Raw genomic sequence first — 12,148 nt, 5'->3', positions numbered from 1 at the left:
GCTTAAAACCTTTTAGAAGATACTATCTCTGCACTGCTGCCAGTGCTGTTCAGTGAGTCTGGGTCACAGGACACTTCGAGAGCACCTCCCCACATTAAGACAAGTTCTGGAGCAGTTTTCTACAGAAAAAAAATATTAGAGAAAAAAAAAAGTTATACACTGCAGCTTTAAGTAAAAGATCTCTATTTTTTTCCACCACTGGTGACTTTCTTGTACTTTGTACCCAAGGATTACAGTGGAGGATCTAATCAAAGACAGAACAACAACACAAACTCTTTGTTTTGACTTCAGTAACAGCCCTGAAATGTTAACACCAACAAATCTTTAAATTCTTTATTATAAATCACAATGGCTCAAGTAGTCAATTCATCAAACACTTAAAACATAAGAAAATTAACAACAGATGACTTTAATAACAAGCTGAACAGAATAATGTTTACATCCAGTGCTTTATGTGCTCTTTCAGTCCTGATGCTCATGCTCCTGTCCCGGTATGAGCCAGCGGATGCTGTCCGTTCGCAGGATGGCGTACATGGTGAAGCCTGTGATGAAGAGGACAGAGAAGACCAGCAGCCAGTCGACGCTCCTCACCGGGTCACTGGGGAGGGGCCCCAAGCGGTCTGCATCCGTCACATTTCTGTCAGGGCTGGCTTCAAATCCTGGAGCAGTTCAGCAGAATATACAGCAGCAAGATTGCATTTTAAAGTTCAACAAGTGAGAGCTGGTCAAACACTGAACAGCATATATGTAGATGCCTACATATGTTGTTAAGTAAAAAGCAATTTAGAATCAATATATGGTAATGTAGTAGAGAAAGAATTTGTTTTGCAGTCTTAGAACAACATGGGGGTGTCCAGAGCCTCAGACCAAAAACCATTGGTGTTTTCCAGAATCTGAAACAAAGCCAGGACTCTTAGCCCTTAAACACAAAAACAGCATTATATCAGACGATACCTGTCTGGTTAGAAATGAAGGCGGTGAGCATCTCCAATGTTCTGTCTGTGTGGTTATAGCGAGCCATGGGTTTGGCCCCCTGGAATAGGAGGATGTTTGGCACTGCCACGGTCCCAAACCTTGTAGACAGGCTGGCGGAAGGTGGAGCCGGACAAGAAGGAGAAATGGTGGTTCAGTTTTAGATCATCAGCTGAGTGCCACAAAATAATCTAACACCTATAAACAGTTGGTATTTCTGTTCACATGCACACACACACACACACACACACACACACAAGCAGTTTTCACACATGTAGCACACAAGAGGAGACAGTCACAATTGTTCTCACCTACTGCAAATGCTATGTTTAGTTTTATGTTTTTCTTCACCATATGATGTTTGTATTTTTCCGGTTTCACACTGGTCACATGATAGAACAGCATTAACACACCCACTAGCTTCGTGTGAATACTCTGGACTATACGCTGCTGTTTTCTCACATGGGTTCACTCCGGCTCACTCAGACTTTGTACTAGGGAGCTAGAGTAAAGATTTTGGTTGACAGACTTGGACATTTGCATTCTCACATATAGCTCCCCAGGTAATGTCTTGATAATTTCAGGGTTCCAGTGTCTGAAAGACATCTCAATGCTGGAACCTTTTTGATACATCCTTAATCTACTACTTGCTACTTTAGTAGTTGCTAATAAAAATATGAAATCTAGTTCTACCAGATACTGGTTAATGTTACCCGAGCCACAGATCGCAGAGATTAAAATAAATCAGAACTCATTTAATGCCCCTTTGAAGTAGCCCTTCACAGAAGGAGGGATGACATATTTTCAAACCATTCACCTGCTGTGTTGAGAGGCATCCAGTGCCAGGAAGTGCATACTGGGAAAGACTCTGGGCAGGGCGTTGAAGTGAGGAGCCAGGCTGGCAGAGAACTGGCACCAGGTGGTGAAGAACAGCACCACAGAGCACTCTGTGCTGTTAGCATTCAGGAACTCCATCAGGTCCTGAGAGACATGACAAGGGCACAGAGTGAGGGATGGGTTTATTCTGTGTACCACATTTATATCAGTGATGCTGGGCTAAAAAGAACAGCAACAGCTCTGCATGTAATGCAACGTTCAACAGCAGCTCAAACTGCAGCCTCCAATATGATCACACAACACAGAACTGCATTTCAAATTTTTTAAATTAGGCTGCTAATATTATGGATGGATGGTTAGGAAAATTATGGCAAATTTAAAACATGTTGAGTTCTAAGTTATGTTAACTGTAGAAGAAATGAAAGAAAAGCATGAATACCTGTGAAGCATTGAGGACCTGCACAGAGAAACTGTCCACCCCTGTGATGTTCCTCTTATCACAATTCACCTTGTACGTCTTGGCAGTTTCTGTGGTGTTCTGCTCCTCAGGTGCTGCAGCTTCCACACGTACTATGTCGAGGGTGACCTGGAGGTAAACACCCGAGGAGAAGTCAATCACTCTGCACTCTTCACTGTTTATTTTCACTGACCTGACCTGAGGCCCGCAGCACTGGTGCTCAGAAAGACATGAGAATATAAAATCCAAACCAAAACAAAAGTGAAATCATCAGTTGTCACAACTGATCTTCTAAGTAATAACAGTTGTAACATGTCCTCTGTTGGCCCACAGGGGACTTTCTGAAGTATGAGGAAAATAACCCTAATTATGTCTTCAGGACCTGAGAGCTCAAATTCTTAACCAACCCTTTATTACAGATGGGGGTGTGAAGACATGGGCCTTCACTGACTCTCAAGAAGCTGCAGAAAATGAGTGGACATTTTTTTAAGTAGGCAAAGTGACAGCTTCCTGCAAATAATTATTTTGTTAATCTTTAGTTAACAGGCAGTTAGTTGAGATTATTGTTTCTATTAGCAAGGACAAAGCACATACAAGGGTGAAAGAACAAACATTAAGAGAAACACACTTCAAATGCAGAAATGCAACAAAACATACAACTTTACAAATACTTCTGCATGTCCATTAATCTTTATGTAACCAATACTTTGAGTTTTGATATTTTCTCAGGTGAGAACTATTTAGGTTTTTCCTTTAATTTGTCACCTGTCTGTATACTCCCCAAGACCTGCAAGCAGACTATGTGAAGTCTTTAATGCACATCTTCCTCAGGGATCCCAACTCTCAGACCAAAAACACCTGATCTCAGTGATACACTATGTATGTACTTTGTGTTTACCAGCTATTTGGCCATTCACAGTAATCTGATGGCAGTAATCTGGCATTTCATTGTTTCTGATATGAAAAAACAACAACTGTGTCCTATTTATAGCTTCATTGTGCCACAATGGACTGCAGGTACAAAGTTTCACTGGCCATTTTCATTTATTTATTTATTAGGCATTTTGGTTTGAGGGGGGAGACTGGGAACTTGACTTATCAGCTTATCATCAGCACTTCAGAGGAGGTCCTGACACACCTTCTCTTTAGGTTGCAGCTTTAATATAAATGGACTAAAACACAACTTGTCATCCATCTACAATCCTGTTTTGAGATCTCTGCCCAAACATGTCCACCAGGACAATAGGCGTTGGTCCACAGGTGAGGGTTCAAAGACAGGTAATGACACTCACCAATACTGGGCTATAACGAACCAGTCGTTAGGGGACATTGTTGGGCATCAGAAGGACTGAAACACCACCGAGGGGGATAAATATCTCTTACTCAATGCCAGTCGGGCAGAACTGACAAAGCCTCTTGGATGAGGTGAAACGTCTTCGACCTAGAAACCTAGTCCAGTTGATTTAATAAGTTTTTTTCAGCCAGCTTTAATATAATTCACATTTCCTGATCATAGGGCTTCCAGTCACTAACCTGCTTTGACATTTCAGTGCTCTTCTCCTCCAGTGACACTCCTTTAGCATCCAGAACATGTGAACCACACTGGACACTGTTCTCATCACAAGGCGGAGAGAAGCCTAACTGAAAGTCTTTGGCATTTTTGGGGACAAGGGACTCAATGTCTGACAGATCGATGGGGGCTTCAGTACCCATCACAGCATCTGCAATCTCAGCTGTCTTGAACTGTCTCTTTGGCAGAGACTCCAGGTCTTCTGACTCCACAAACTTGGGGTTGTTCTCTGAGTCAGATGCTGCATCCTCTGACAACATGAACTCCAGTGACTCATCATTGTCTGGATTGAATTACAATACATGTTGAGCTTAGTATATAAGACATTTCAATACAAGTTAAATACAAATAACTAAGTCACTACCGCAACTACCAATTATTATCTAAACTAAATGATTAGTTCTTTGGTCATACAGTGATATAAAAACAGAAAACAAACACTCCTCACATTGCAGGAGCCAGAACAAACACATGAACAATTTTATAACGACTACTACTACTACTACTACTACTACTACTACTTTCTACTAATCAACCAATCAATCGTTTCAGCTCCATAACTCTTTAAAAATAATTTAAATATTACACAAACCTTCGTTGATATAAACTATTATTAGGTTAACATCACCTGCCAGTTTGCTGTTATGCTAGCGCTGTATAGCTAACAAGCAGCTAACAGCCTCTTACCTTGTGCTATCACAGACGAAAACCTCAAAACTTCAGAATGACACAACATAAATAATAAAACATACCGAATGTACAGTTTCTTAAAAACACTCGACATATTTTTTAAGCGTATGTAGATGCATTAATGAACAGTTATCTCGACATGATGATGCCTCCGGTCATATTATTCAGTTCAAAGGAATTGATCTTTCGAAGTGTGGGGGAAGGATATAAATGATACACCTCCCAGTTGAGTTATTCTTCTTGTGGCATATGATGGAGAGCGATTTTCTTTACTTTGTGCAGTTGGTTGTAATAATAAGAAAATCAGACATATATGGCACTACATGCAAATATACATAATTTTTGTAAATTATCGTCTGTGCACATACTGTAGCTTATACATTTACGTGCATAAAGGCTGTAGATTTTTTTAATTATTAAGTATATAGGTGTATAATGTACATTTATAGGTAGACCTATTTATATATAGACATATGTGATTTTATATATTTTGTTTTGACTTTATTTATTTTCCAGTTTAATTAAATTTTCCTAATTTAATGCAGAACTGCACTCACTACGACAAGGTGATGAAGATTGTCTGCCACACCGATCACAGTGTATCTATTATCTCTGCTCTTTGAATGAATGCAATGGCCATGACACTGTCTCAGGTGCAAAAATAAAAGAAAAAGAGGCGACAAGATGTAGCACAATCACAGAATAGCTGCAGTTTTGAATTACTGAATTACTAACTATTTTGCAAAATAAAACAGAACAAAATACATTTTCAACAGACTGTTTTACTTTCATATTTATTACACAATTTTTGAACATTCCACAACAATCATGCAGGAATAAAATGGGATTTATACAAAGCTCTACAGGCTTTGCCAGTCACACTTCAGGAATAACTGGGCTTCATGTATTCACAAAAACACTCAAAATATGAGGTAATGTTTTAAATGATCATTTACAGACAACAGACCATGTGCTGAATTAATGCTAAAATTGTATGTGTGTAGGTGTGTGGGGAGCTCATAAAACAACCATAATAAAGCATCTATCTGTGCCTTGTGCCAGCACTGATTTAACTACAAATGTCAGTAAATGAACCCCTATTTCGTGTAGTACACCTTCCTTAATTCCTTAACTCCTTTTTGGAAAAGAAGCATATCTTTTCACCTTCATTCTTAAATTTAATAAGCCCTAAAACACTCATCAGATGGCATTTAGATATGTCACTAACCCCTGACATAACCAGCAGGCAACATTTCAAATCTTTCTAAAAATTTGAAAAATGTTCCTGTTGTTTTCCATCCATATTACAAGCTAGATCAACATCTACTAGTGTACTGGATAGTAAACTCTGTACAACTCCTAATAATATTTTGTTTGCCTTTAAAAACAACAATTTATCGCATAAAGCCACTGAGTGCCAAAGGGAGCACAGATGTTTGTGTTCTGTTGCAGAGACATCAACATCTCATTTCTAATAACACAAGTTATTAAGAGCCCTATATAACCCTGCTGTAGCCTGATAATCAGACTGAACTGCCAACAACTCTGAAACAAAGGTCTGGAACCAGGCTACAAGTAGCTTCCTCAATAGGATGTTATGCTGTGCACTCCACGTGCTTGGTAAGGATAGAACAGTTTTGAAATGTGGTGAATTTAAAACCATTTAAAACAAGTTCAAGGCTTTCATGGGCCTTTGCAGCTGTTAGCAAAGTAGCGCACTGTCAAAGCCTCGCTGGAGCTGAAGCTGCTGCAACCCAGTTAGCCTGGAGTATAGACAAAAACCACAAAACAAATTTTAACTTTTCACTGAGGAAGCCTTGTTAGCTTTTAGAACAATGACTCCTTGAAGATGGAGTGTGACACACAAAAGCAGATCATTTAACTTGTCATGGACAGAACGGTATGGGTGTTACTAGTAACACTAACAATCTATTCAAGTCCCCCACTAAGCCGAGACAGCATGACAGTGTGCCAGCATGCACAGAACCAGGACCCTGAAACTGGAGCAGCTAAATGCAATAAAACCATCATTAACTTTATTACTGACAGCTGTGCTTTTCCTACTGTGACACGTCAGAATGTCCTCCTGTCTAGTTAACTGTACATCCCACCAGCATCTTTATCTCATTAGGCTCCACCTCACTGTGTGCATCTAAAACCAGACAGACCTCAGACTGTGAGACAGCCAGGAACACAGTCAGCTGTAACCTCAGCAAAAATTAGTCAGTTAAAGATCATGTCTACTTAAGAATTATACATAAAAGTGAACTTTTTCTAATGAAGAATAACGGATGTGTATAAAACCAAGGAAACATACAAAAAGTTTACATTGTCAGTATAGCAATTTACAATGTATTCAAGACACTGTTAATCGTATGAAGCATGAAACATACATCCACATGGTTTCAGCATCAGATGCGATGATTTAAAGGATTTGTATTAATCCAAACAATCATACTATCTTTTATGGGACAGTGGCCTCAGATGCTTATTCATTTACATTTTCCACATGCTAAGGTTATTGTGTGAGATGTTGGAATATTTTAAAAATCAAATAGCATAAATGCCTGAAGTTCAATAGCATCATATTCTTTGGTAAAGGACGGTGAAAAGGATGTTTGTATGTGATGTCTCAGTAACCTTTGTTAACACTACACACATCAACAAAACAAGTGATAGAAGGCTTTGTACACAAGTATCAAAATACAACAATAATAAAAAGTGATAGTATCAAAGGTTCCACAGTACAATACATACAACAGACAGATTATTGCACCAAATATAACCATGTTAAATTTTGTCATAAGAGAGCAACTCAGTGAAGCGATGGTGTCTTCGTTCTCAGGCTATGGATCCCTCTATAGACACCAGAAACTGAATGCTCATCAGGGAAAGATTACAGTTTTGCACAAAAACTCATTTGCCAAATGATAAAAACTTGAATACAGTACTGTGGCAAGTAGCCAAACAACCAATCTATGATGCTGGATCAAAATTGTATTGACTATAAGTCATCTACTGTATTTACGGTGCATGTTGCAAAACATTGAATATTAAACCAGTAAAAATACTGCATCTGTTCATCTCTTCCTTAAGTCTGTTTGCACTAAATGACTTCATGTTACATCAAAATTTCACAAAAACACCAGGTTCCCCAATAGTCAGATTCAAGTGCTCTACGGGGTTAATGTCACGTCCCTTACATCAACATTATTTTACAGTTGCCTGTGCAAATTAAAAAGCAACATGTACAAATTAAAACAATAAATAATTGTCAAATTCTGGTCACTGTAAGCAAATGAGACCACAAATGAGATGTTTCTGTGGTCTCAGTAACACAGTCATTACACGCAGGAGTAAAACTGACTGTATTTATACAGAGTTCTTATTTTGTTACTTCAAGTTGGGACAAATAAATGCTGATGCATTGGAGGTATTTTTTTTAAACTTAAGAAAAATGGGGTTTTATAGAAGCACAAAGTTAAAATGTCTAATGTTGGCATATGTGGCAGAATTCATGCTCATGTATCACCAGTAAAACTTTTTAGAAGACACCAGTCTATGGCAAGCTGACAAACAGAAGAGTAAAGAAACAATAAGTTGGTGTTCAGACTGAGTACGGTAAAACGCAACTCCCTGCGTTTCATAAGGAGCTAAGTTGATGGGGGGGTATGATACAGCCAGGATGTGAGGAGCCGACATGAGCTGCTTCATTCACGTTTCCAGCCCATGAGTTGTGGTTGTGTTTTGGTTAACGATGCTGCTCTACCTCACCAATTTCTACTGCCAGTGTGTCGGCACAGAAGAGACAAAAAACACTATTCACCGTCCAATACCCCAACTAACAAAAACGCATGGCAAGTCCTTATGGTGCGTTAACTGTGGCCCATATTTAGGAGTGAACAGCAGTGAATGCTAATGCTAACAAGGTAAACAAGAGTCTTCTTCTCATGGGCGTCCACGTTCCCAGTGTCCCCCATACATGATTGGTCAGAAGATGTCACCGGGCAGTTCAGCAAAAGTTGAACCAGATCTTTTTTATCGCACGAGGTAGCATCGTTTTGCCAGAGCCGGCTGCAGTGAACGCAGTCCACCACAGAAATGAAAGGAGAGGGCTGCGTTTTTTCACACCTTTGAAACTCAGACTGAACACGGGCTCACATTGTTATTACACGTTCCTGTTCCTACAGTGAGAGAACCAGTGAGGAGGGGTTTGACCTCTTACTGCAGAGCAACCCAGTACCAAGTAGAACATACACACCCTCACACTACTTTTTCCATACTGAGCAAACAAGACAGCCACATTTACCAAATTTTAGCAGGTTATTAAAAAAAGCACAAGATGAAGTGAGCTGTTGCCAAGGTTTATGCATTTTTATAGATTTAGTGGAAAAAGTTCAAACTTGGAGTGTTATTTCCACAACAATCTATAAACGCACCGACCTGCTTAGATGACATTCGCATGCAAATAATATGTAGAGAATTTGTCAGTACAGCTCATATTGTTAATTCTGAAGCCAAGTGGAAAAAGCTTGATTAACCAGATTTTAGTTTTGGGGTGCTATTAGTCTGAAGGATTATCTGTACACCTATGGTGGAAGTGCCACAGAGCAAATGTTCCCCTGAATCTGCTCAAAACAAAGACTTGAATCCAGGGTGAGATGCCTCTTATTTTACAATTCTGACATAAAGGTGCTACATATAGCATCTCCAACAACCCTTCCTCCTGCAAAGACAACATTGCTACTTGTCACTTATCCTTTCTTGTTTTGCATATTTGTTTAAAGAGCAAGAACAAGAGTAAATATCCAACATTAGTTATTTTGATACTGAAACTGCAGTGTGATTAATACGCAGAGTAAAATTACTCCTTGTTTAGTGCCATAAAGTGTCACAGTAGATTTCACAAAACCTTTCAACAATGGTCTCCTTTGTTTACAGAAATTAAACATGTGAAAACTAATGTTTCAATCGTTTGTGGGTGTTAAAAAGCTACATATATACATACATACTAAACTTAAAATTGTCATGAGCTACCCCTACATTTGTTGGCATAATAATAGCTCCTTGCTCGTTAAACAGAACAAATACAGCAACATGTTGTGAACCCTTTCATACACTATAGATCTCCAGCTGTAGTGCTGAAAATCTAACAGTATTATATTAGGTGGCAGGCACACAGATGACACCAGTAATAGAAAATCTCCTCCTCTCAGCAGACTGGGAAAGATTACAATCAACACCAGCGTGTGGCAGGAAATGTGTGCATCTCTTCTTCTGATGGAGGGTGAACAGAAACAGAGTAGAGCCTTTACTCATTAGCTGGCTTCTCTTTGCAGGAAGGTTCACAGAGGATTTCTTTGTGTGGTACTGGATAGGGGAAAGCTGCTCCGCTGCAGGTGCTACCATAAGCCAGTTTGTTGAGGCGAGAGAGGCCTTTGATGCTACCGGGAGGCCGTCCAGGGCTGACCTTGTACCCCGCTGCTCTGGTTGTGCCCAGCGGCCTTCCTGGGCTTGTCTTGAATCCAGCAGCTCTGGTGGTGCCAAGAGGTCGCCCCGTGCTGGTTCTGTATCCGGCTAGCTTGGTGGTTCCCAAAGGCCTCCCACGTCTCCCTGTCTTCCCAACAGCCTTGTTCTTCTTCTTGGGGTCGTCTGGTGCTTGATCAGTGCTTTTAATGCCTGGTATTTTCCCGGGTGAGAGCGGGTCACCCCCAAGCACCTCCTGTCTCTGGCACACCATGGGCTTGTGGCTCTGGGTGGGAAGGGCCATGGGCGCCAGTGTCATCTGAAGGGATGATGGAGGGGGAGGAGGGTAGAACTTGTTGGACTGGGAGGTGCACAGGTCAAAGTGGGAGGTGGAGTGGTGGCTGTCCTCTGCCAGGCACGATGGCCTGCTATTCATGCAGAAGTCACTGCTTGTCACCTGGCGCATCATCGTCTGCTGAGAGTCACAAAAAGGTTGCAGGGTGTTATTATCACACAACTGCTGTTTTTCCATTATAGGAACCTACTGAAATGCGTCGCATCGAGTAATGTTTATCACGCGTTCTACATTTCTTTCCAATACGGTGCATTTTGGGAACTAAATTTCAGCACCCCTCACGATGTAGTACTAAAATCAAGTACCAGGACTGCGCACAGAGAGAGGGTGTGTGCGCGCCAGTGACTGGTTAAACGTCTCAGTCATCAAACCTCAAGCATTAGCATTACAAGCATCATGTGTAAACACACAGTTGACTGCGTGTGTGATAGAGCAGCAGCCCCTCCCTCCTCTAAACCAAGCAGGATGGTCCGCATCAACCCCAGAGGGTGTGCTTGGTTACGGCTGAGGGAAGTACGGGGTGTCCCACTCGTTAGGTTCCGATAGTGGAAATGCAGAAAAAGAGGACACGTGTCTCTGTACGAGGTCAGTGCAGTTGTCTGGGTAGTACAGTCCCAGGGAAACATCTAATTAAAGCAAACATAGTGCTCAGATGAACCGCAAAACATGCTCTGCTCTACAATAAATCACCAGAAAGCTTTTTATTTCCAGGAACTAAATTCCAAGATCCCTCCCTGGGGTAAAAGCACATTGTGCTTTGGATTCCCACAGCAGGGCCGAAGCCCAGGAAGATTAAATAAATTGTATGCTGATGGTCTGCAGTAGGGTTTTGAGAACGCAGCGTGTAAAATGCAATGTCTTGCCCGGTAGTTCTTGGACCTTCAGGAAGTGCTGCCCCCTGAGTAGGGACTTTTTTTTGGCAGGTGGGAGTGGGAACTATGCCTCTGAACTAAATAAAAACCCTGGTTCCTCCAGTGGAAATGCAGGTAGAGGAACCTAATTCAATAAAAGGTTCCTGCTCCTCAGGGAAAGTTCTTTTGGTGGAAATAAGGTCAGTATTTTGACCTGCATAAAGAACAGAAACCTGGACATACTGTATTTAGAACTTTATACTCCTATATTTCTTAGGACTGGGACTAACACAAACCCCAAACCTAAAAAATGCAAGCAGGTAAAGGGGGTAAGGCTTTACACCCTTTATTCTAAAGACAGTCTGTGGCTATCCTCCTGTGGGACTGTCTCATTCAATGCATGGAGACAGTCCTGGATGATTCCCATAGACACGTTTAGCTGTGCAGCTTTGTGCTGCTCTTAATCTGTGGGGGGATGTTAACCAGACATACGTTTGCCAAATTTAGCAGTTAGTCCTCATCTGTAAAGTCTTGTCACTAGTAAGACTGACAACATACTGTGGAAACAATTCTGATGAAGCTTAACTCCCACCTTTGTGGCTTAGAAAACCAAGCATTCAATTCTGACTTCTGAGAAGCTAAAAGTAAAATATAGAAATACACAACAGGTCTGAGGTCAGAGAGTTCACTAGGCCAAGAAAACGTTTCAGATTTTAAATAAACTGGCCCATTTATTAATATAAATGTTGTAAAGGTACAAGAGCATATTTGTAATTAGATTTAGGTCCAAGTGTCCTGCAGCCCTTTTCCAAAGGGAGAGGTCTCCCTGATGATTTCATTTAAAATGTGTGTAATGATGAACACAACCTGACAACCCCAAACACTTATAACTGATCTAAAGCATTAGCACATCTCTTTCATCCAGCAATAAAATCCAACCCCTAGGAAAG

At 40.7% G+C, this 12,148-nt stretch overlaps 2 protein-coding genes across 3 annotated transcripts in view; both read right to left on the bottom strand.

Moving 5' to 3' along the window:
• Positions 1 to 318: 318 nt before the first annotated feature.
• Positions 319 to 4,747, bottom strand: txndc15 (thioredoxin domain containing 15). Its single transcript, XM_020611975.1, has 6 exons — positions 4,524 to 4,747; positions 3,800 to 4,119; positions 2,249 to 2,395; positions 1,790 to 1,953; positions 955 to 1,085; positions 319 to 659 (listed from the first exon to the last, which is right to left on the bottom strand). Exons 1-6 carry the CDS (start codon positions 4,618 to 4,620, stop codon positions 463 to 465), a joined length of 1,056 nt encoding a protein of 351 aa, XP_020467631.1. The 5' UTR covers positions 4,621 to 4,747; the 3' UTR covers positions 319 to 462.
• Positions 4,748 to 5,311: 564 nt separating this feature from the next.
• cunh5orf24 (chromosome unknown C5orf24 homolog) overlaps positions 5,312 to 12,148 on the bottom strand; it is a 7,733-nt gene continuing 896 nt past the window's right edge. Inside the window, exon 2 of one of the 2 annotated variants that reach the window (XM_020611956.1) lies at positions 5,312 to 10,464. In XM_020611956.1, coding sequence (XP_020467612.1) covers positions 9,838 to 10,461 — 624 coding nt within the window. In that variant the 5' untranslated portion in view covers positions 10,462 to 10,464 and the 3' untranslated portion in view covers positions 5,312 to 9,837. Of the gene's footprint in view, positions 10,468 to 12,148 lie in introns of both variants that reach the window. The other variant, XM_020611953.1, reaches the window with a different exon arrangement.

This window comes from Monopterus albus, unplaced genomic scaffold (assembly GCF_001952655.1).
Source record: "Monopterus albus unplaced genomic scaffold, M_albus_1.0 scaffold119.1, whole genome shotgun sequence".
NCBI lineage: Eukaryota > Metazoa > Chordata > Actinopteri > Synbranchiformes > Synbranchidae > Monopterus > Monopterus albus.
This window is presented reverse-complemented; position numbering and strand designations above follow the sequence as displayed.